The 25,574-nt window shown below is 35.6% G+C and overlaps 1 protein-coding gene and 1 pseudogene across 2 annotated transcripts in view; both read right to left on the bottom strand.

The window, feature by feature from the left end:
* Uvrag (UV radiation resistance associated) overlaps positions 1-25,574 on the bottom strand; it is a 324,556-nt gene that overhangs the window by 156,205 nt on the left and 142,777 nt on the right. For both annotated transcript variants that reach the window (XM_047516341.1, XM_047516342.1), the window contains exon 8: positions 6,887-7,013. In XM_047516341.1, coding sequence (XP_047372297.1) covers positions 6,887-7,013 — 127 coding nt within the window. The remainder of the gene's footprint in view (positions 1-6,886; positions 7,014-25,574) is intronic.
* LOC124958354 (heat shock protein HSP 90-alpha-like) lies at positions 1,331-3,864 on the bottom strand (annotated as a pseudogene).

Genomic DNA, 25,574 nt, shown 5'->3' with positions numbered 1-25,574 from the left:
AACTATATAATTCAGATTTTTGTTTTGTTTTGTTTCTGAAGAGGAAGTAACTCCCAAAACACTGAATGGATTATCTAACGACAAACAAAAACGGCAGATATTGCAGGCAGAGGTCTTCTTTTTTTTTTTTTTTTTGTGTTGCTGGGGATCGAACCCAGGGCCCTGTGCTTGCAAGGCAAGCACTTTACCAACTGAGCTATCTCCCCAGTCCTACATACAGAGGTCTTAATTAATTAAGTGCTATCAAATCAAAGCAATCTTTGGGGGAAATTCACTTAATCATTATTTCCTACAATGAAAAGGAATATACTAGAACAAGGTTCTTTAGCTATTGGTCTACGGGCCAGATGGAAACACAGCGAACTATCAGTTTACAAGTCAGACAGATACACACTACAGAAAGAGCAATAATATTTTATTAAGTAGAAAAAATAAATGCTTTAGGATCAGAGAAACCTACATTTGAATTCGTATCTATCACTTGATTGTAACATTGGGAAGTATCTGAGTTCCAGCTTTTCTTATTTGGGAAAAGGAGTAAAAATCATCTCTTAGGCCTATTTTAAGATCTAAAATATCTGGCATGTTACAGGAGTTCAATAAGTTATCTGTTTCACAGGATTTATGTGGGAGTCAAATGAATATACTTTTCAAGGTTTTAGTTTATTGAGAAAAGCACAGAATTTGAAGTTGAAAGATCTGGGTCCACATCTCCGCTTTCCTCCCATTTTCTGGTATGTTTCTGGCCAAGTCATTTACTTCCCAGTACCTCATATGTAAAATGAGGGTACCAACATTTGCCCTACTTAGCTTTCAGGGATGCTTTGAGAATCAAATACAATCTTCATACACATTCCAACTGTACAGTAATACACACAAGTTATTTTTACTATTGAGAAACTAATTATATTAAAAGTAGCTGCCTCTTACAAAGATTGGAGAATTGTGCTTTTGTAAAATTAATAATACTTTCAGGCACCACTGAAGTACTACTGTATTTTTATGAACATCTGTTTATGAAAGCCCTAGATTCTACTGAACACATTTTCTTAAGAACCGTATTACATATCATTTTTTAAACTCATCTGCATTTATTACTCTTTAGAGCAGAATGTTGACTTGAGTACTACATTTCCACTCACGAGCTCTGGAGAGTTCCTCCCAGCAAGTTGCTTTAGTTTCACATACTTGATTCTAGAGGACTAGTACGTGCACAAAGGGTAACTACAAGGGATGGAAAGTTTAAAAGTGAATCCTAACAAGATGACACTCAAGCCATTTTAACAAATATTTTTATTTAAACATCAAGGTCTATCTTGGAACACTTCAGAGAAAAAAAGATTTGGTCTGGTCTACTTAGGGATACAACTTGGTAGCAAACATTTTAGACTGCAAAATTAACAATAGGATACATGTCTTAGAACTAACATTTCAACCTGTTAAAATAAGCCAACACGAAATTAGAAAAAGCATTACTAGTTCTGTTTTAGTGCCTAAAGTATCACAGTATCACTTAAGAGTATAAAGAAATCTTATCTCCCACTTAAGTATTAATTGTCATGCCATAAAAACTCTAATAAATATTAACAAAAACAAAGAACAAAAAAACCCATTGAAAACATATCAGGAATGAAGGTGAAGTAGAGAACACAATGAGTGGTTCTTCAGATGCTCAGTCTACTTCTTCCATGCACAACATGTCATTGTCTCCTTCCAGGGACGGCATCTCTTCTGTTACAGCAGCACTGGTGTCATTGGCGGTGGGATCACCTCATCAGTACCTGAACCAAGTTCGATCATCCTGTAGATCCTGTTTGCATGGATCTGGGGATCTTTCAAACTGAAGCCAGAAGACAGAAGTGCAGTTTCATACAGCAAGACGACCAGATCTTTCATGGACTAGTCATTCTTGTCAGCCTGTCTTTTGCCTTAAGGTCTCAAAAATGGAGTGGTAAGGGTTTACCTCCAGGTGTTTCTTCACTGCCATGTAGCTCATTGTTGAGTTGTCTCTCAGAGCTTGAGTTTCATGATTCTTTCCATGTCTGCTGTCCAGATGTACATGCGTGTGACAATACAGCATGGGAAGGTCACCAATTGGTTTGACACAACCACCTTTTCGACCTTGTTCTCCAAGATGTCTTTCGAGATCTTGTAGAGGTTTTCAAACTTTGTCTTTTTCTCTTCCTGTTTCTTCTCTTCCTCATCCTTTGGAAGCTCCAAGACCTCTTTGGTGACAGATGCTAAAGTCTTGCACTCAAATTTCTTTAGCTATTAGACACAGTACTCATTGATGGACTCAATCTTATGGATCACTTCTAAACCATGCTTCAAAGATGCTCCACGAAGGCAGAGTTAGCTACCTGGTCCTTGGTCTCACCTGTGATTTAATAGATGTGTTTCTGGTTTTGCTTCATTCTGGTGTAACAGTTCTTGACAGAAACCATCTCATCCCCAGAAGCAGACACTGTAGTATTGTAGCGGCTCTGAGTTTCTCTCTTTACCTTCTGCCAGATCAGTGAACAGTTCTAAGCATTTTTTGACCAAATTCTTACTGATGACTTTCAAAATTTTGCTTTGTTGCAACATTTCACAGGAAATATTTAGAGAAGATCCTTGGAGTCCACCACTCCTCTAATGAAGCTCAGATATTCAGGAACTAGCTCCTCACACTTATCCATGATGAAAATTCTGCACACATACAACTCTCCTTTTCTTTTGCTTTTCAAAGAGGTCAAAAGGAGCAAGTCTTGAAACAAAAAGAAGAGCTCTGAATTCCAATTGTCCTTCAGTGGAAAAATGCTTCACTGCCAAGTGATCTTCCCAATCACTGGTCAGGCTCTTATAGAACTCTCTGTACTCTGTTAGTGATATTGTCAGGATTTCTGGTCCACATGAGGTTTGTTTTATTGAGTTCTTCATGATCGATGTACTTCTCCTTAATCATCATCATCTTCTTGTCACCATCCTCCTTTTCTTCTTCTTCATCAGAACAAACATTTTCAATTTTCCTCATCATCTTCTTTTTCTTCAGTCTCATCATTTGACTTCTTTATTAGATTCCTTCTCCACAAATAGAGTAATGAGATAGCCAATAAACTGGGAATGTTCTTCACAATCTCCTTTATTCTTCTTTCCTCCAAGTACTCAGTTTGGTCTTCTTTCAGATACATGATAACCTCTGTCCAATTACCTACTAGTTCCCTGTGTCAGTCCTGACAATAAAGGAGGCCCCTGCAGAGGATTCCCAGAGATACTGCTTATCATCTTTGTGTTTGGTGATAACAGTCACTTTCTCAGCAACCAAATATGCAGAATAAAAGCTGATAATGAACTGACAAATCATGGCGATGTCTGCAACAACCTTCAAAGCCTCCATGAACGCTTTGGTCCCACACCTAGTTATAGTACCAAGGTTATTGATCAAGTCAGCGTTGGTCATTTCAGTTCCAGTGCCCATGATTGTGAGGGTGTGGTCTTATTTGTTTGGAATGAGACTAATGTGCAACTCCTGCCCAGAGTCTAGCTTACTTGGATCTGTCAAGCTTTCATATCTGATTTTGTCCAGGGCATTGGACAAGTTGGAAATCGGTTCCCACAGGAAGATCTCTTTGAATATAAAGTGTTGATGATCAACGACATCAACTGGGCAATCTCTGCCTGGAAGGTAAAGGTCTCTACCTCCTTCTCCTCCATGGGCTGCTCTTGGGTCTGGGTCTCCTCTCGCATCTTTGCTGGGCGATTGCACAGGCTCCGTGGCATAGCAGCACCAGGACGCTGAAGCAACTTTACATATAATTTTTAAAAACAAATTTCCAGAAACTAATTTTGATAGAGTATTGCTTCTCAAAAAGGTATTGAGGTTGAGTTAGGACAAAAGACTGTAAAACAACAGAATGAGTTAGTGGGAAGATCACATGACTTCAGACATTAATGAGGGGAAGTCTGTTTTTTAATTAAATACCATGAGTTACACTACTAAGATCTTCCAGAAATGAAAATATATACACTAAAAAACATTAATACTGAAAAGATCAGCTCATGACCCAGGTGGAAACTGCTCTAGATCACAAGTTGAGAACTACCACCTCTGAGGTGCAGGAAGGGAGAACAATAGTATAGAGAGTAATGAAGTCCCTCAGAGTGATGTGGCTTCAGCAAGTCAGCAAAATGGACAGAAATTGTCTATCTTGTTTCATTCCAAAAAATCTTTCTGCTACAATGGATTTTTATGAATAAAAATACAAAATATATAATAGGCAACTGTTTATAAAACATATATAATAGGCAAATGTTTATAAAAATTAATTCCTACAGCACTATTATGAGCAGTCAGCCTTATGGAACAGATTTTTTAAAAGATTCTTAAGTTAAATAATTCCTTTAAAGTCATTCCACAAAAATCAGTAGCAAAGTGAAGGTTAGATATCATATGTTAATGATTTTATATCCTAACTGAGCTCTGGAGCTCAGAACCAAAGTGCCTAAGTCATAGAATAAGTATGTTTCAGGTTACTAGGTCAATCACTATGAAGAACAGCGATCTCCAAAAAGCAAATCAAGATATATTAATAAATACATTTGGTGATGTGTATCCAGCTACCTTCTCTTTCCCACTCCCCAGAGTGATCATCACAGTCTACAGAGACTCCAGTGGGCACAGAGTAAATCCAACAGCAGCTCTCTATCTCCTACTTGCACAAGAGAACAGTGTCAACATTAGATCCTAACTTTTTAATGATTCTAATAGTTCAGGGAAATACAAACTAATTCTTATCTCAAAAATATATAGAAACTGGGGATGTGTAGCTCAGTGGTAGAATACACACTTCGCATTTAAGCAAAGGCCTGAATGCAGATGAGACAGAGCAAAACTTATTTAAGGAACTAAAAGAAGTTTTGTGTGGCCCAAGTATTCCAACTGAGATGAGCCATAGGAGGCTTTTGTAAGTCATCTTGAGTTGGAACTTAATGAATGGTACAGAAACACACCAAAGTATGAATAAAACCGTTTTATTCCTATTTTTATAAGATCACTTCACTTAAAAATTTTGTCACACCATACATATCACTGCTATATAAAGTATGGTCCGTAGACCAATAACATCAGTAGAACTGGAACAGTTCACAGCAGCATTATTCATGAGTGAAAAAGTGGAAACAAGCCAAATACCGATCAATTGATGAATTGATAAATAAAATGTGGTATGTACATATAATTGAATACTTTATTTGGCAATAAAAAATTAAGTGCTGATACATACTATCGTATGGCTGAAATATTTTGAAAATATGCTAAATTAAAGAAGTTGGTCATTAAAAAACCATATAGTATAGAATTCCATTTATATAAAATCCCCAGAATAGGTACATCTATAGGGGCAGAAAATACATTAGTGGTTGTTTAGTTTGGGAATAGGAAGAATGTGGAATGAAGCTAATCATTTCTTTTAGAAGAAATTAGCAAAAATTAGAAATTAAGAGTGTTGTGATCACTGCACAATCCTGAGACTTCACTAAAAAAGACTTAATAATATACTTTAAAATGGTGATACACATAAATTAGACCTCAATAAATATGTTTAAAATTTTTGCAATTTTGTGCCAGGCATGGTGGCTTATGCCTGTAATCCCAGTGCTCAGGAGTCTGAGGCAGGAGGATGATGAGTTCAAAGCCAGTCTAAGCAACCTAGTGAGGGCCTGAGCAACTCAGCAAGACCTTGTCTCTAAATGAAATATTAAAAAGGGATGGGATGTGGTTCAGTGGTTAAGTGCCTCTGGGTTCAATCCCTGGTATCAAAACAACAACAACAAAATTTTGCAATTTTGTTATCTTTATAATATAATTAAAGTATAATTAAATTACAATTTAATTATTTGATTACAATGTCATCAAATTGTGACAAATAAATAATCATATAAGAACTATGGTTGTAGGGTCAGAACTCTAATATTAACAAATGCTAATCTGCGAATCAGACTTCTGGTAAATTTTTCTTCAAAAGCAATATAATAAAAAAAATCAGTACCACTTTAAAAATCTATGTATCTACACAGCAGCAACATGTAGAAAATAAAGCTTAAAGATACTTATAAGAGTGTCATAAAATATCAAAAATTAGAAATAAATTCAATTAATCATAAGAAAAATCCATATACTAAAAACTACTTTATTTTAATAATGTTTTGTAAAGAAGATCTGATAAACTAAGGAATATTTTCTTGGATAGAAGACAATCTATTGTAAAGATTCTATTAATCCCAACTATACTGATACAGTCAATGCAGCTCCCTCAAACTCCTTGAAAAGTTTTTTTTTTCCTGTGTAGAAATTCACATGAAAATGCAAAAGGTCATAAAATACCAAAGGTGAATTTGAAAAGCAACAATATGCTGAAGAATTTTAACACATATTAAGGCCTATTGTAACACAAGGAAAATTCAAACAGTGTAATAGCGGTAGAAAAATAGATTAATGGAACAGAACAGAGAGTCCTTCACAGACTTAAGAGAAGGCAACTACATAGGATTTTATTTCTATAAAGTTCAAAATTAGGTAAAACAAATCTTTGGTTTAATAAGTCAGGGTAAAGGTTGGTCGTTTGGAGATGTGGTAAATGGAAGGGAGCATGTGAAGGCTTCTAAGGTTGGGATCCTGGCAATGCTGTTTCATGATGTGAGAGTCTACTTACATGGTTGCATTCACCTTGTGAAAATTCAAGCAGTACATATATATGAATTTGTATACTTTTCTAAAAAATACTTTTAAAATTAAAGAATATTCTATCAATATACTTATGCAAAGATGACTATTTGAGCCTATGGAGAAAAAGGAAAAAAAAAATACTAAATGTAGAAGTTTCATTGTTTGTATGGGGTTTCAACTCACCTTTGTCCTGTAATGCAATTTGTTGCTTATGCAGTAATGCTACTTCCCGTCCCAAGGCTTTCTTCTGTCTTTCCAGTTCATTTCGAAGCACCAAAATTTTTAATTGCAGGCATTCACTTTCTTTTTTCTAAGTAAATAAAATCACAGGTAAATTTATTAAGAGAAAAGTCATGACTATGAATAATTACATGTTAGCAATGTTTCAAAAGAATAGTGGTTCAATATTCATCAAACCTATAAATCTCGAGTAACTTAATTACCAGCACTATCATTTTAATGAAAATAATATAGAAATAAGTCAAGAATAAGAATAGAAATACATCTTAAATCTAGGTATGGTTCTAAGACCCCAAAAGAGGTTACGGAATATCTTGGGTTCCTTTCCTGATATTACAATACAAGATACAAAATTATTAATAAAGAAAAGATAGAGGGGGCTAAGGATGTAACTCAGTGGTAGAAGCATCAATACATTACAACTCAGATGAACCTTGAAAACATTATGCTATGTTAAAGAAGCCAGTTTAAAAAGGCTACATACTATAATAACTTCATTTACATGACAAGTCCATAACTGGTAGTCTGTAGAAAAAAAAATAGATTTCTATTCTTGCCAAGGTGCTCGAATTCCCAGCTCTTTTCAGAGAAAGACATATAGGGCTTTCACATCTGTTAGGTAGTAAACAACCAAGTCCCATGTAGTATCAATGGACAGCACCTGAGGAACCTGGACACTTTTACCACCCATATGTTAGTAATGAGATAATCCTCTTTCTCTCCCATGCAGTGGTGTCAGAGGAAGCCTAGTGGAATCAGAACCTTCACTACTATTCATCACTAATGAGGTAACTTACTTTCTGTGATACAATGGAGGCCAGGTGGAAAGCAGCAGTGAGGTACTTATATTTCACTCAGCCAAAAGTGTCAATGGAGTCTGAGCAGGGAGCTAGAACTCCCACTCCTGAACAGAATTAATAAGCTCTCTTCCCTCTTACTCAGATGCCAATGGAAGCTGCATAGGGAATCTGGACTTGTTATACCCACCAGACAGTAATGAGATAGCACTTCTTCCTTCCCTACCAGAGCAGCCTCAGAGGAAGCCAGCTAAAACAAAAGGTTTAAATAAAACCCAGAGATTTATAACATTTGTCCAAAATATCCAAGTTAATGTAAAAAAAAAAAAATTAGTCACAGCAGGGGGGCAGGGGGCACACAATTATAATCCCAGCACCTTGGGAGATTTCAAGTTCAAAGCCAACCTCAGTAAAAGCGAGGTGCTAATAAGCAACCAGTGAGACCCTGTCTCTAAATAAAATACAAAATAGGGCTGGGGATGTGGCTCGGTGGTCAAGTGCCCCTGAGTTCAATCCCCAGAACAAAAATATTAAAAAAATAAATAAATAAATCATTCATCATATTAACAACTAGTAAGATGTCAAAACAAATAAAAAAGGACAATCAATAAATACCAATATGGAGATGATACACAAGTTACAATCATCTCACAAAGATATGAAAGTAACCACCATTAACATGCTTCGACAATTAAAAGCATGCTTGAAACAAACAAAAAGTCTCAGTAAAGAGAAATAGAAAATAAATAAATAAATAAAGAAGATACAAGAGTTCTATACTTTCTGCATAATTTTTCTATAAATGTAAAACTGGCTTAGAAAAGAAAGTTTGTTTGGTTTATTTATTTATTTAAGTCACAGAACCATACACTAAAATGTCAATTTGGCGGCTGGGGTATAGCTCAGTGTTAGAGCTTTGCTTTAGCCTGCATGAGGCCTTGGGTTAAATCCCCAGTGCCATAAAAACAAAAAAGTCAGTTTTAATGGTTGTTCATTCAATATAACAAAATCCCTGACACATTCCACCAGTCAGTGGTAAAGTTTGAGAAATACGTTAAACCTATCCTTCCATAAATGTTGACTCCTTAAGCCTACACCAAACCACAGTTTAAACACTACTCAAACCTTTTTCTCCAAATATCTGGCTTAAATTTGCCTCCTGACAACTCTGAAATCCTGACCTCATAATGAACATGTATATATCCATACATATGAAATTACCACGCTACGAACCTATGTGCCATTCTTTCCTAATCAAATGGTATCAATAATTTTCATGATTTTCCACAATATAAATCTTGACCAAACATCAATTTGGTTGTATCTAGTAAATTCTTTTTTTAAATTTAATTGTGCATTGGTGTATATTAATTATACAGAATAGGGGTTTCATTTTGGCATCTTTATATATGCAAATAACAATTTGATCAATTTCATTCCTCATTATCTCCTTCTACCCTTTCACCTTTCCACTGATCCCCTTCTTCTGCAACAGTCTCCCTTCTACATTTGTGATGTCCTTTTTTCCCTTTCCTCTATCTTCCACATGAGAGAAAATATGATACTTGTCTGAATCTTATTTCATTTAACATGACATCCAGTTCCATACATTTTTCTGAAGAAACAATTTTGTTTATCTTTATGGCTGAATAATATGCCACTGTGTGTGTGTGTGTGTGTATGTATACATAAAAATATATATGTTTTCTTTATCCATTCATTTGACATCTATACTGAGTTCATAAACTAGATATTGTAAATCGTGCATACACGGATACGTAGGTACCTCTAAAGTATGGTGACTTTAACTCTTTCATATAAATACTAAGGAGTAGTACTGGATCATGATTTCCATAGTAGCTATACTAATTCATATTCCCACCAACAGTGTTTAAGGGTTCCTTCTCCCCAGCATCCTCACAAGAACTTATTGTTATTTGTCTTCTTGATGATTTCCATTCTGACTAGGGTGAGATAGAATCTCACTAGTTTTGATTTGCATTTCCCTGATGGCTAAAGTCTTTGAACATTTGTCATATAATTGTTGGTTATTTGTACTTCTTTTGAGAAATAGTATCTTTTCAGTTCCTTTGCTCATTTATTGAATGGGTTATTTGTTGTTTTGGTGTTAAGATTTTTGAGTTCTTTATGTATTCGGATATTGTTTAAGTTAGCTTTATCACTACTGTAACCAAAAGACCTGACAAAAACACTTTTAAGAAGGAAAAGTTTATTTGGGGGTTCATGGTTTCAGAGGTCTTAGTCCACAGATGGCCTACTCTACTCCTCAGGGGTACAAGTGTGTGGCAGAGGAAAACAGCTGGGAACATCACACCAGGAAAGAGAGGGGGAGAGAGGGAAAGAGAGGGAGGTCTCTCTCCATTCTCCAGGGACAAAATATATGTCCCAAAGGCATGTGCCAAATGACTCACCTCCTCCAGTCACACCCTACCTACCTACAGTTAATCGCTATCAGTGAATTAATGCACTGATTCAGTTAAGGTTCTCAGAATCCAGTAATTTCACCTCTGAATTTCCTTGCACAGTCTCAAACATGAGCTTTTGGGGGACACCTAATCTAAACCTAATAGATATTAATCATCTGCTGGAAGTATAGTTGGCAAAGATTTTCTCCCATTCTGTAGGCTATCTCTTCACTCTGTTTATTGTCTTCTTTGCTGTGCAGAAGCTTTTCAGTTTAATATTATTCCTTTTATCATTTTCCGTTATTTCCCGAGCTACAGGAATTCTATTCAGGAAATCATTGCCTGTGCCTATATATTGAAGTGTTTTCCCTATGTTTTCTTCTACAGGCTTCAATATTTCAGGGACTTATACATAGATCTTTGAACTGATTTTTGTATGGGTAAGAGATAGGGATCTAGTTTCTTCTACATACAGAAAAAAGAGGCTGTCTTTTCTCCAACCTATGTTTTGTCCCTTTTGTCAAGAATCAGATGACTGCAGTTGTATGAGCTTATGTCTGTGTCTCCTATTCTATTACTCTACATGTCTGTTTTTATGCCAGTACCATGCTGTTTTTGTTACTTTGCCTATTTAGTATATTTTGAAAATGACTATTATCATGCCTCTAGTCTTGTTTTTCAACTCAGGACTGCTTTGGCTGTTCTGGGTCTTTTTTTCTTCCATATGAATTTTACAATTGTTTTATCTATTTCTGTGAAGAATGTCATTAGTATTTTCATGGGGATTGCACTGAATCTGTGGATTGCTTCTGATAATATGGCTATTTTAACAATATTAATTCTGCCTATCCATGAACATGGTCAGTTCATCTTCTGGCATACTTTTTCAGTGGTCTAACTTTCCTCATAGAGGTCTTTCACCTCTTTGGGTAGATTTATCCCTAAGGTTTTTTTTGTTTGTTTGTTTGGTGTTTTAAGATACTGGAATGGAATTGTTTTTCTCAGTAGATTTATTAATAGCATAAACAAAAGCTATTTTAGTGTTAATTTTGTATCATACTACTTTGCTGAATTCTGTCAATGTAAAAGTATTCTGGGGAGATCAAAGATGGCGCGCTAGAGGGAGGCTGCATTCCTTGTCACTCTGTAACTCCAGTCTCAAGCAGAGGATATCTGTTTCTTGGTGAGGAAGTTTTTGCTGCTTATGAATCACCTGCTATTTACCCCATTTGCTGTGATCACCTGCAGTCTGCCAGCGTATCGACACCTTTTTTCAGTGCAGATTGCTCACTGAATAGTGTCAGGCGCCTATCATCCACCATTTGCCTGCCTCTTGCCTGTCCATTGCCTGTCTTACACCTCTCCATCACCCAACGCTCGAGGTTCACCTCCCGATCGTCCGACAACAGTCAGCAAACTGATCCCCAATCGCCAGTGGAGCACCAACTGCCTGCTGTTGCCTGGAAGTTCACTGTTACAGTACCTGCACGTGGCTGCCGCCATTTTGAGACAAAAGCCAGGCCCCGTAGGACCCCTGGCCGGACTGACTGAGCCCCATCTCCAGGATCCCTCAGCCCGACTGATCACTTCCTGCCTCTGGGGCCCTCACATCAACTGACTGCTCCCTGCCGCCAGGAACCCCAGACCAACTGACTGCACCCTATCACCGGGACCCCAGACTGACTGATTTCACCCGGCCTCCAGGATCCTACAACCACACCAAACACACCCGACATCCAGGACCCCTGCCTGACCAACCACACCCTGCCTCCAGGACCTCCAGCTGACCACGTCTATACCCTGAGTTGCAGCTCCCCATTTGCCAACACATTTCGAAGCCAGAGTGGCCATCTTGGATAATCCTGGAAGCCATAGCTCCCATGGTTAGGTGGGGCAAATCCCATCCTGAGATGCCTGCTGGAGGCTTGAAGCTCATTGTCAGGTACCTCTCATGCATCAGTTACTGAAGACTGGGAGGTTTCATTACTATATGACTGTTGTACTGTAGATTTTCTTTTTTCTCCTTATTAAAAAATGTTAAGTTTTTATTTCTTTAGTTTTCTTGCTCTCTTTTCCTTTTGTTTGCCTGTTCCCTCAACGTCTCTTTCTCCCTTTTTTGCATGCTAACATCCAATTTCTTTTGATTACACTCTCACCCTTTCTATTATCTAGAACTTCTGTATATTCTTTTCTTATCCCATTAACAGCTACATTCTACATCCCTCTGCATCCTCTTTGTCCTCCGTTAGACACTGCAAACCTTATTGCAAATCTGTTTGTTTTACTGAAGATAATATTTGAACTCATTCTGTTTATTATAACAATATTGTTATTGTCCTCATGGGGCTATTTGGTCTAGGATTGCATAGTGTCTGCATTGGGCACTGCTAATATTGATCTTCCCTTAAAGAAAAGGTTTTGGAAACCCATAGGGCCACTAGAAGCCTATAGGGGGAAATCTGAAATACCCCAGATCTGCACTGCTAGAGGCGAAGATACATGAACAACATGAAAAAACAAGGGAAGAAAATGATCCAAACAAATCTAGATTCTATAGTAATAGAATCCAATGACAGTATGTTAGAAGAAATGTCAGAAAAGGACTTCAGATTATACATGATTAAGATGATTTGCGAAGCAAAGGATGAGATAAGAGAGCAAATGCAGGCAATGAATGATAATACCAATAAGCTGAAAGAGCACCTGCAGGAAGCAAAAGATCATTTCAACAAAGAGATAGAGATTCTAAAAAAAAAAAAACAAAAACAAAAAAAAAAACACCGAAATCCTTAAAATGAAGGAAACAATAAACCAAATAAAAAACTCAATGGAAAGCATCACAAAAAGACTAGACCACTTGGAAGACAGAACCTCAGACAATGAAGACAAAATATTTAATCTTGAAAATAAAGTTGACCAAACAGAAAAGATGATAAGAAATCATGAAGAGAATTTCCAAGAACTATGGGACATCATGAAAGGACCAAATTTAAGAATTATTGGGATTGAGGAAGGCACAGAGATGAAAACCAAAGCAATGAACAACCTATTCAATGAAATAATATCAGAAAATTTCCCAAACCTCAAGAATGAAATGGAAAATCAAATACAAGAGGCTTACAGAACACCAAATGCACAGAATCACAACAGATCCACACCAGGGCACATTATAATGAAAATGCCTAACATTCAAAATAAGGATAGAATTTTGAAGGCCGCGAGAGAAAAGCATCAGATTACATATAGGGGGAAACCAATACGGACAGCAGCCGACTTCTCAACCCAGACTCTAAAAGCTAGAAGGGCGTGGAACAACATATTTCAAGCTCTGAAAGAACATGGTTGCCAACCAAGAATCCCATCCCCAGCAAAACTAACTTTCAGATTTGAAGATGAAATAAAATCCTTCCATGATAAACAAAAGCTAAAAGAATTTACAAATAGAAAGCCTGCGCTACAGAATGTTCTCAACAAAATATTCCACAAGGAGGAAATGAAAAACAACAATGGAGATCAGCAAAGGGAGGAACTACCTTAGAGAAAAACCACTCAAAGGAGAAACCAAGCCAACTTAAAAACCAAAAAAAGCCCAAGACTGGGAATACAAATCATATCTCAATAATAACCCTGAATGTTAGTGGCCTAAACTCATCAATCAAAAGACATAGACTGGCAGAATGGATTAAAAAGAAAGACCCAACAATACACTGCCTGCAAGAGACTCATCTCAGAGAAAAAGACATCCATGGACTAAAGGTGAAAGGATGGGAAAAACCTACCACGCACACGGACTCAGTAAAAAAGCAGGGGTTTCCATCCTTGTTTCAGATAAAGTGAACTTCAAGCCAAAGTTAGTCAAAAGGGATAAAGAAGGACATTTCATTCTGCTTAAGGGAACCATAAATCAGGAAGACATAACAATAGTAAATATTTATGCCCCAAACAATGGTGCATCCCTGTACATCAAACAAATCCTTCTCAATTTCAGGAATCACAAAGACCACAACACAATAATTCTGGGTGACTTTAATGCACCGCTGTCACCACTAGATAGATCTTACAAACAAAAACCAACCAAAGAAAGCATAGAACTCAATAACACAATCAATAACCTAGACTTAATAGAAATATATAGAATATTCCATCCATCAACAAGCTGATTCACTTTCTTCTCAGCAGCACATGGAACCTTCTCCAAAACAGACCATATGTTATGCCACAAAGCAGCCCTTAGGAAATGCAAAAAAAATGGGGATGCTGCCTTGTTTTCTATCAGATCATAATGGACTGAGAGTAGAAATCAATGACAAAATAAAAACCAGAAATTACTCCAACACCTGGAGACTAAATAATATGTTATTGAATGAAACATGGATAACAGAAAACATCAGGGAGGAGATAAAAACATTCTTATAGGTCAATGAGAATGACGATACAACATATCAAAATCTCTGGGACACTATGAAAGCGGTACTAAGAGGAAAATTCATTGCATGGAGCACATTCCAGAACAGAATGAAATGCCAGCAACTAAATGACCTAACATTACAGCTCAAAGACCTAGAAAAAGAAGAACAGAATAACAGCAAAAGTACTACAAGACAGGAAATAATTAAAATCAGAGCTGAAATCAATGAAATTGAAACAAAAAAAAATTCAAAAAATTGACAAAACAAAAAGTTGGTTCTTTGAAAAAGTAAACAAAATAGACAAACCCTTAGCCACACTAACAAAGAGAAGGAGAGAGAAAACTCAAATTACTAAAATTTGTGATGAAAAGGAAATATTACGACAGACACCACTGAGATACAGAACATAATGAGAAACTACTTTGAAAATCTGTATTCCAACAAAATAGAAACTTCCAAAGACATTGACAAATTTCTAGAGACACATGCTCCTCCCAAACTGAACCAGGAGGACATGCACAATTTAAACAGATCAATATCAAGCAATGAAATAGAAGAAGCCATTAAAAACCTACCATCCAAGAAAAGGTCAGGACCAGATGGATTCTCAGCCGAGTTCTACAAGACCTTCAAAGAAGAACTCATTCCAATACTTCTCAAAGTATTCCAGGAAATAGAAAAGGAGGGTACCCTACCAAACTCATCCTATGAAGCTAATATCACTCTCATACCCAAACCAGGAAAAGACACTTCAAGGAAAGAAAATCTTAGACCAATATCCTTGATGAACATAGATGCAAAGATCCTTAACAAAATATTGGCAAACCGTATCCAAAAACATATGAAGAAAATTGTGCATCACGATCAAGTGGGGTTCATCCCTGGAATGCAAGGATGGTTTAACATCCGTAAATCAATAAATGTAATTCATCATGTCAATAGACTTAAGGACAAGAATCATATGGTTATTTCAATTGACGCAGAAAAAGCGTTCGACAAAATATAACACCCCTTCATGCTCAAAACACTAGAAAAAATAGGGATAGTAGGAACATACCTGAACATTGTGAAGGCTATTTATGCTAAGCCCATGGCCAACATCATTCTTAATGGAGAAAAACTGAAACCATTCCCTTTAAAAATGGGAACAACATGTCCTCTTTCACCACTTCTATTCAACATTGTCCTCAAAACTCTGGCCAGAGCAATTAGGCAGACTAAACAAATTGAAGGGATACGAATAGGAAAAGAGGAACTTAAGCTGTCACTATTTGCTGATAACATGATTCTATATTTAGAGGATCCAAAAACCTCCTCCAGAAAACTTCTAGACCTCATCAATGAATTCAGCAAAATAGCAGGCTATAAAATCAACATGCATAAATCTAAAGCATTTTTATATGCAAGCGATGAAACATCTGAAAGGGAAATGAGGAAAACAACTCCATTTGCAATAGCCTTAAAATAAATAAATAAATAAAATACTTGGGAATCAATCTAACCAAAGAGGTAAAAGATCTCTACAATGAAAACTACAAAACATTGAAGAAAGAAAGTGAGGAAGACCTTAGAAGATGGAAAGATCTCCCAAGTTCTTGGATAGGCAGAATTAATATTGTCAAAATGGCCATACTACCAAAAGTGCTATACAGATTCAATGCAATTCCAATTAAAATCCCAATGATGTACCTTACAGAAATAGAACAAGCAATCATGAAATTCATCTGGAAGAATAAGAAACCCAGAAGAGCTAAAGCAATCCTTAGCAGGAAAAATGAAACAGGGGGTATCGCAATACCAGAACTTCAACTATACTACAAAGCATCAGTAACAAAAATGGCATGGTATTGGCACCAAAATAGACAGGTAGATCAACAGTACAGAATAGAGGGCATGGACTACAAACCCAAATAAATACAATTTTCTCATACTAGACAAAGGTGCCAAAAATACGCAATGGAGAAAAGATAGCCTCTTCAACAAATGATGCTGGGAAAACTGGAAATCCATATGCAACAGAATGAAACTAAACCCCTATCTCTCACCCTGCACTGCACAAAAATCAACTCACAATGGATCAAGGACCTCGGAATCAGACCAGAGACCCTGCGTCTTATAGAAGAAAAAGTAGGTCCAAATCTTCAACTTGTTGGCTTAGGATCAGACTTCCTTAACAGGACTCCCATAGCACAAGAAATAAAAGCAAGAATCAATAACTGGGATAGATTCAAACTAAATAGCTTTCTCTCAGCAAAGGAAACTATCAGCAATGCAAAGAGAGAACCAACAGAGTGGGAGAATATCTTTGCCACTCACACTTCAGTTAGATCACTAATTTCCAGAACATATAAACAACTCAAAAAACTTTACACAAAGAATACAAATAACCCAATCAACAAATGGGCTAAGGATATGAACAGACACTTCACAGAAGATCTGCAAGCAATCAATAAACATATGAAAAAATGTTCACCATCTTTAGTAATAAGGGAAATGCAAATCAAAACTACACTAAGATTCCATCTCACCCCAACTAGAATGGCGATTATCAAGAATACAAACAATAATAGGTGTTAGAGTGGATTTGGGAAGAAAGGTACACTCATACATTGCTGGTGGGGCTGCAAATTAGTGCAGCCACTCTGGAAAGCAGTGTGGAGATTCCTTAGAAAACTTGTAATGGAACCACCATTTGACCCAGCTATCCCACTCCTCGGCCTATACCCAAAGGATTTCAAATCAGCATACTACAGAGATACAGCCACATCAATGTTCATAGCTGCTCAATTCACAACAGCCAGACTGTGGAACCAACCTAGATGTCCTTCAACTGATGAATGGATAAAGAAACTGTGATATATATATATATAAACAATGGAATATTACTCAGCTATAAAGAATAATAAAATCATGGCATTTGCAGGCAAATGGATGAAACTGAAGAATATCATGCTAAGTGAGATAAGCCAATCTCAAAAAACCAAAGGACTAATGATCTCGCTGATAAGTGGATGATGATACATAATGGGGGGTGGGAGGGGGGCAAGAATGGAGGAAGGAGGGACTGTATAGAGGGAAAAGAAGGGTGGGGGTGGGGGGAGGGAAAAATAACAGAATGAATCAAACTTCATTACCCTATGTAAATGTATGATTACGCAAATGGTATGCTGTTACTCCATGTACAAACAGAAACAACAAGTATCCCATTTGTTTACAAGATAAACAAATTAAAAAGAGAAAAAGAAACTGCCAATTTGTATTACAGATGGTGTTATGATTTTACATGTACCTCATTAGTGTATCAGAGTTACTTCACGTACTTGCCAAAACCAGCTTTAGTAAGACTTACATTTTATACATTCAAGTAAACATATAGAAATCTCTAGTTGTGGTTGTATTTTTACTTGATGACTCATGATGGAAAAAAAAAAGTATTCTGGTAGACACTTTAGGATCTTCTAAGTATAGGATCATATTATCTACAAAGAGGGGTAAGTAATCTGACTTCCTTCTTTTCTATTTGTATTCCTTTTTATTTCTTTCTCTTGTCCAATTGCTCTGGCTAAAATTTAAAGTATTCTATTCAATATGAGTTGTAGGAGTAGAGATTCTTGTCTTCTTCCTAATTTTAGAAGAAATACTTTTGGCTTTTCCTTATTCAGTTTGATACTGGACTTGAGTTTGTCATACATAGCCTTTAAAATGTTGAAGCGAGGTCCTTCTATTCCCTGATTTTTCAGGGCTTTTGATTAGGAAAAAAAGTGTTGATTTTTGTGAAAGTTTTTTTCTTCATTTATTGAAATGACCATGTGATTTTTGTCCTTGATTCTATTTATGTGGTAAATGACATTTATTGATTTGTGAATGTTGAACCATTCTTTCACTCCTGGAATGAAACCAACTGATCATACTGTATGCTCTTTTTAATGTGTTGTTGAATTCAGTTTTCAAGTACTTTATTAATGATTTTTACATCTAAATCCACCAAGGATATTGGACTGTAATTTTCTTTCTCAGTTGTGTCATTATCTGGCTGGTTTAGTCAGTTTTTTGTTGCTGATGTGACCCAAAGACCTGATGAACAATTTTAGAGGAGTTAAAGTTTATTTTGGACTCAGTTTCAGAGGTCTCAATACACAGATGGCTGACTCCATTCTTTAAGGTCTGACAGGAGACAGTGTGGCAGAGGAAAGCAGCTGGGAACATGGCACCAGGAAGCAGAGAGAGTTCCACTCACCCAGGACAAAATACCCCAAAGGCATGTCCCCAAGGACCCACCTCCTCCAGCCACACCCTACCTTCCTACAGTTATCACTGACTGGGTTAAGGCCTTCATAACCCAATTATTTTACCTCTAAATACTCTTGCATTGTTTCACACATCAGATTTGGGGAGACACGTAACATCTAAGCCACAATACTGGTTTTGTAGGATGAGTTTATAAGTTTTTCTTTCTTTTCCATTTCTTGAAATAGTCTGAAAAGTATTGATTTAGTTCTTCTTTTAAAAGTCTGGCAAAATTCAGCTGTGAATCTGTCCAGTCCTGGGCTTCTTTGTTGTGAAGACTTTTTATTACTGCTTTAATTACACTGTTTGTCTTTGGTTTGTTTAGGGTTTTTTTTGGTTCAATTTGGTAAGTTGTATGTATCTAGAAATTTACCCATTTCTTCTAGATTTTCCAAATTTACAATTTTGAATATTTGTTCAAATAGCCCCTGATGATCATCTGGAGTTCAGTGGTATCTATTGCAATAGCACCATTTTTATCTCTATCAATCTTGTTTAGTTTTTCAAAGAACCAACTCTGTTTCATTGCTCCTTCATATTGTTCTTTTAGACTCTATTTCATTAATTTCAGCTCTGATCACCAAGTGAATTCTTGTCTCCTTCCAGAGGTATAAAATAGCTAATCAAAATTATAAGGAAAAAAAATAAATCCATTAAATAAATAAATTACTAAGACTTGAAATAAGCTGGTGAAAAACTTAAAAAGAAAAAGGTCAGTATATGATTTGATTTCTAGACAATAAGTCTGGGAACTAAGATGTACCATGGCAGGTTCTTGTTGAAGCAAGAAGTGTGGAAAATGATTTTTGGCACTTGTGTTGAAAGTACTTTAGAGAAATCATTTCTCACCCAAGATGCTTTCTATTTCATCTCTGAAATACTGATTCTAAACAGAGAGTATCATAACCCATTAAAGACATTCATCCACAAAAATAAGAAAAGCTATTTGTCATTATTTTATTAGACTTAAAAGTCTATGAAATATGGATTTACAAAGAGTATTCCTAAGTAAAATTTCTGAACACAGTGAAAATTTATGATGGACTTCTAAATGAATATTTATGAGGGATGTGCTTCTAGATGAATCTGAAATGTTTTCTTTATGTGAATTTAGGTCTACTATAAACAAAAAAGACTTTTTGTCCTGCCAAACTAAAGTAAAAACAAAGTAAATGAAGTCTAAATATATATCTACAATAGAATATTAGCCTTAAAAAGGAAGGACATTCTGTAATATGCAATAACAGGGCTAAACCTTAAGAAAATTAACTAAGTGAAATAAACCAGTTATAAAAAGACATATACTGTATAATGGTACCACTTAAGTACTAAGAGTCATCAAACTCATAGGAACAGAAACTAGAATGGTGGTTGCCAGAGCTTAGAAGTACTGAAGAATGGAAAGTTAATGTTGAGTGGGCACAGAGTTTTAGTTTTATAAGACAAAAAGTTTTGGAGATGGATGGTGATGTTGGCTGTACAACATTATAACGTACTTAATACCACTTAACTAGCCATTTAAAAATGACTAAGATCATAAACTTGATTGTGTATTTTATAATTTTAAAAACTGGGGAGAACAATTCAATGAAGTTGCTTATCATGAAAGACAAAGGAACAAAGACAAAATTTGTGTTTTCTTCATCAACCGTACAGTACGATCAGGAAGTCAAGGGTCTTCTTTATATCACTGAAGAAAAAAATAGGTAAAGTCTTAGGAAGTAACCTTTTTCCACTAAGAGCTAAGTGTTCAATTTCTTCAAAATTTCCCACAAAATATGCATACTGAATTCTATCTAGGCAGAGAAAGAAAATAAAGAAAAGCAACTCTTCAGAAAAGAGGACTATGCCTGGCTAGGGGGTTAACCTGCTCTATTCCAGGATACATACTCAAATAGGAATGTTTTCAAGATTCAAAGAACTAAGGTTACAATTTAATCTAAATACTAAGCTAATACAGGAAGGCGTGTGCATGCCGTGTTTGTGTTATGGTCCATGTGCAGAAACTGGCCCATTTACAGAAATGTATCAAGTCATTCAAAGCCAGAATTGTTGGCTTTCATTTCTGATAAGTAGAGTAAACTAACCCTGCCCATGTGGGATCTGGTTCTGCTTCCTCTTTAAAACTTCAAGACAAGTTGCTCAAAGATCTTAGCATTCCATATCTTCTAATGGGTTTCTGTGTTCTATTTATGTATTTACTCCAAGTGCAGTTAATGTCACATCTCCTGTGTATCACTTTTAATTGGATTTTAGCTGTTCTTATACAACACTGTATCAGAACTGAAAATCACATTCATTTATTTTCAAGCACACATTCCTACTTATGGATCTTTAGCAAGAAAATCATGGGTGATATTAAACATTCATTTTAGAATGACAGATTAACCTATAAATAACATTTTAATGGAAAAGAACATTGTCTCAAAGATCATATTTGAATTAAAAAGTCTTAGGCAAACATGATGCTAGGAATCATGAAGTTTCCAAAGATATTCACAATACTGTTATGTCCTTTTTCACTCTCACTTTCTCCTAAGTATAAAAGTAGAATGTGTCAGAGTCTATAAGATTTGAGATATCACAAGAGATTTATTGCAGGAGCAGATGTGAGAATCCAGGTAGCTTATTAAAAATTAGAAATGAGCTTAACAAAAGTTAAATTCACAAAACTTAAAATAATGCAACTCAATTTGTTTTAGAAAAAAATATTTTTCATAAAAATGTATTCTTACATGAACATAATAGATTATTGGTACTCTGAAATTAATTGGGTAATTTTATTTTTTAATTTCTCAGATTTAATTTCTAGTATAATAAATATCAATAGTAAAACCCATGTTCTTTGAGATTATCACCATTGTTAAGAATATAAACGAGTCTTGAGACCAAAAAGTTGGAAATTGGTGGCTTAAGGCATGTTTTATCCTCATGTGTAGTTGCTTTTCCCCCAAATTGGAAATAATTAACCATCTAAAAAATTTTCTAGAACTATGGAAGTTGTCCTAAAAGTTTACAAATTGCCTTTAAATGTCATTTCTGGGTTCTTGTCATTGTACTTACACCTTATCAACCATTAAGAAAGGAAAAGGATTTCCTTAGAAAATATTTTATCCAATCCATTAACTTCATAGACTCAGGGGCAACATGAGGCCTGGAACCTAGATCTAGCTAGAAAGATAAAGCAAAAAATATATAATAATACAACGTATAGGAGTTTTGCTTCTGACATAAAAGAATAAGCACCTAGTAAACTGGTCCTCTAATAAACAATAGCTATAGAGTGGATAAAATATTAAAAGTTAGTAGTTCTGGAGACTAATCAACAGCAAGCATTATTTTGAAGAGGAGTCAAAACTTGGTGTCAGCAAGCAATACACAGTAAATTTTCCCTTTTCTGTGGCTTTGTTCTGGAAGTGCCTACAAACTCCAACAGAAAGTCAACTATGATTCTAGCTGGAAGAAACAAGGGAAAAGATAAGAAAATTTAGAATGCCAGAATGAAAGAAGCCAGGAACAGGCACCCCAAATTCTGTTTAAACTCAATGGAATTCTCTGACTGAACCCCAAACCACATAAGCATGAGACAAACAGAAAGTTGCCTGTGGCTAAGAGTAAAAACAACCAAACCAGAATCTTAACTAATGCCCATCGGAGGAGAAAAGACAGTTTAAGCTGCATTCTTCTGAGTAAAGTAATAAAATCTAAAGATTCTACCACGTTACATTGACAATATCCAGGATACTATATGATGTTACCCAACATGTGAAGAGGCAGGAAAATATGACCCACTCTCTAGGGAAGAAACAATCAACATATATAAAGACAATTCAGGCTGGGCAAGGTGGCCTTCACCTGTAATTCCAGGCTGAGGCAGAAGAATTGCAAGTTCGAGGCCACACTCAGCATTTACCAAGGCTCTAAGCAACTTATTGAGATCCTGTCTCAAAATAAACAATAAAAAGGACTGGGGATGTTGTGGCTTAGTGGTAAAGTGCACCTGGGTTCAATCCCTGATACCAAAAAAAAAAAAAACAAAAAAAATAAAAAATAAAAATAAAAAACAAAAAACAAACAAACAAAAAAACAAACAGGATACATTTCAGGTGGTGGAAGTATCACACCTTGATATCCCTAATAAATACAGGTACAAAAAAAAATTCCTTATCACCAGATAAAATGCAACAAGATACAAAAAGGAAAATATATTTTAATCAGTTCAGGCTTATTCCAGAAATGCAACATTAAGAACTGAAACCAAATTAATGTAGTTCACTACATTAGATAAAATCATATGATTGGTTCAAAGAGACAGAAAAGATATTTGACAAATTTCAACATCCTTTCATGACAAGAGTCTCAGAAACTAGGAATAAGAGGGAACTTCCTAAAACCAATAAAGGGCACTGCAAACATTATACTTAATGAAAAAAGGATGAATTGTTTCTCAATAAAACCAGGAACAAGGCAAGGATTCCCATTTTTATCACTTTTTTTCACTGTACTGATGTCCTAACAAGCACACAAAATGAACAGTTCAAACTTATAGATATTACTGATCACATAGAAATTCCCAAGAAATCTACAAAATAATTATTATAACTAAGTTAATATAACAAGACTATAAGATACAAGATCAATAAATTAAAATTAACTGTATTCTTATACACTAGAAATAAATAGGAAATAAAAATTCAAAAACAATTCTATTTGTAATAATGCCCCATCTTTCCCTGCAAAAAACCTCCATAAAACACTTAGGAATAAGTTTAACAGAAGGTCTTTAAAATCTCTATAGTGAAAGTCTTAAGACATTGATGAGAAAATTAAAAGATCTAAATAAAATAGATACATATCATGTTCATGGACTGAAGGACTGACTCAATATTGTGAAGATGGCAATTCTCCACAATTTTATTTATAAATCCTTATCAAGAGTCCAGCAGGCTTTTTTAGTAGGAAGTGACTCTAAGAAATATAAGGAACCAAGAAAAACAAAACAAAACAAAATAAAAAACACAGAAATTTTTAAAAAGAACAAAGTTGGAGGACTTACCCTATCTCGTGTTTTGTTTTGTTTTGTTTTTGATTTTGTTTTTGTACTAGGGATTGAACTCAGGGACACTTAACCGAGTCACATTCCCAGTCCTTCTTCCTCTTCTTCTTTTTTTAACTTTGAGACAGGGTCTGGTTAAGTTGCATATGGCCTCGTTAGGATGCTGGGGCTGGCTTTAAACTCTCGACCCTCCTGCCTCAGTCTCCTAAACTGCTGGGATTACAGGTGTACACCACCACACTCCGCTCCCTATCTGGTTTTAAGGTGACAAATCTATAATAACAAGAGAGTTTGGTATTGGTGAAAGAAACATATAGATCAATGGAATAGAAATAATGAACAATATACAGACAACTGAAAACCAAATCAAGGTAATTAAATGGGGAAAGACTACTCAATAAATGATGCTAAATCAACTGAACATCTATGTTGTGAAAAAAATTTACCTTTACTTTATCCAGTATGAAAAAATTAACTTGAAATGAACTGCAAATCTAAACATATAGCCCTAAACTATAAAATTACTAGAACAAAATAAGACAAAATTCTTGTGACTTTGGGTTTGGCAAAGGCATCTTACAATGAACAAAAAATAAAATAAAATGTTATTAAAAACTAAAAGTACATTGGATTTTATGTACCCTAAAACCTTTTGCTTGAACACCATTAAGACCAGAAAAAGGCAAGCCATGGGCTGAAAGAAAATGCCCCACTATACCTATCAGAAAAAGAAAACGAGCACACGTATATACCCGTACAGTCCCAAAGTAAGAAGATAAAAATCTCAATTAAAAAATGAGAAATCTATTGATGCCATGACCAAACAAATAATCAAACAGATAAACAATACATAATGAGAGTCAGTTTCTCATTATTAGAAAAGGATACTACAGCCTGGCAAGGTGGTACATACCAGTAATTCCAACTACTCAAGAGGCCAAGGCAGGAGGATCCCAGGTTCAAGGCCAGCCTGGGCAATGGAGTGAGATCCTGCAGGGCTGGGTATGCTGCTCAATGGTAGAGTCCCTCTGGGTTCAATCCCCAGTACCAAAAAGAGAAGAGAAAGGAGTAGGAAGGCTAGAATGAACCTCGTGGTATTAAGAGTCAAAAATAGTAGTATGTGCTAATGCTTATTTTAATACATATAGAGATAAACAGATATATGTTTATCCATAGGTAGCTCTGTCTACTGAGAGAGTCTATAAATAGCTACACCCAGTAGCAACAAGCACCTTCAGTGCCCAGACCATTTTTCCTAAATACCATTACTCAATGAAATAGTGTTCTTGGAGAAATGGCTGGGTCAGGGAAAACACAAGATGTGCCAGATCATATGGTACCAGAGAATAAGGAAGAAATTAAAAAAAAAAAAAAAAAAAAAGATGAGGACATATTAAAAGGACACCAGAGTCAACTTCAAAGATATTTTAATGGCCAAATTCACATGCTGAGTGAGAAAAAAATAACACAGCACTGAATTATAACAAAAAGTATAAAACAAATATGAGTCCATACTGATTAAAAAAAAAAAGTGAATAAAATAAAAAGAGGAAGAAAGAATAAATCTTCTCAATGAAGAATTCCAAATAATATGTGTTATATATTATCCCTTCCAAGAGGTAGGGCTTAATTCACATCCTTATTTATTTAGACTTA

Source organism: Sciurus carolinensis, chromosome 11 (genome assembly GCF_902686445.1).
Source record: "Sciurus carolinensis chromosome 11, mSciCar1.2, whole genome shotgun sequence".
Taxonomy (NCBI): domain Eukaryota; kingdom Metazoa; phylum Chordata; class Mammalia; order Rodentia; family Sciuridae; genus Sciurus; species Sciurus carolinensis.
Note: the sequence above shows the minus strand (reverse complement) of the source record. Positions and strands in the feature narration are given on the sequence as shown.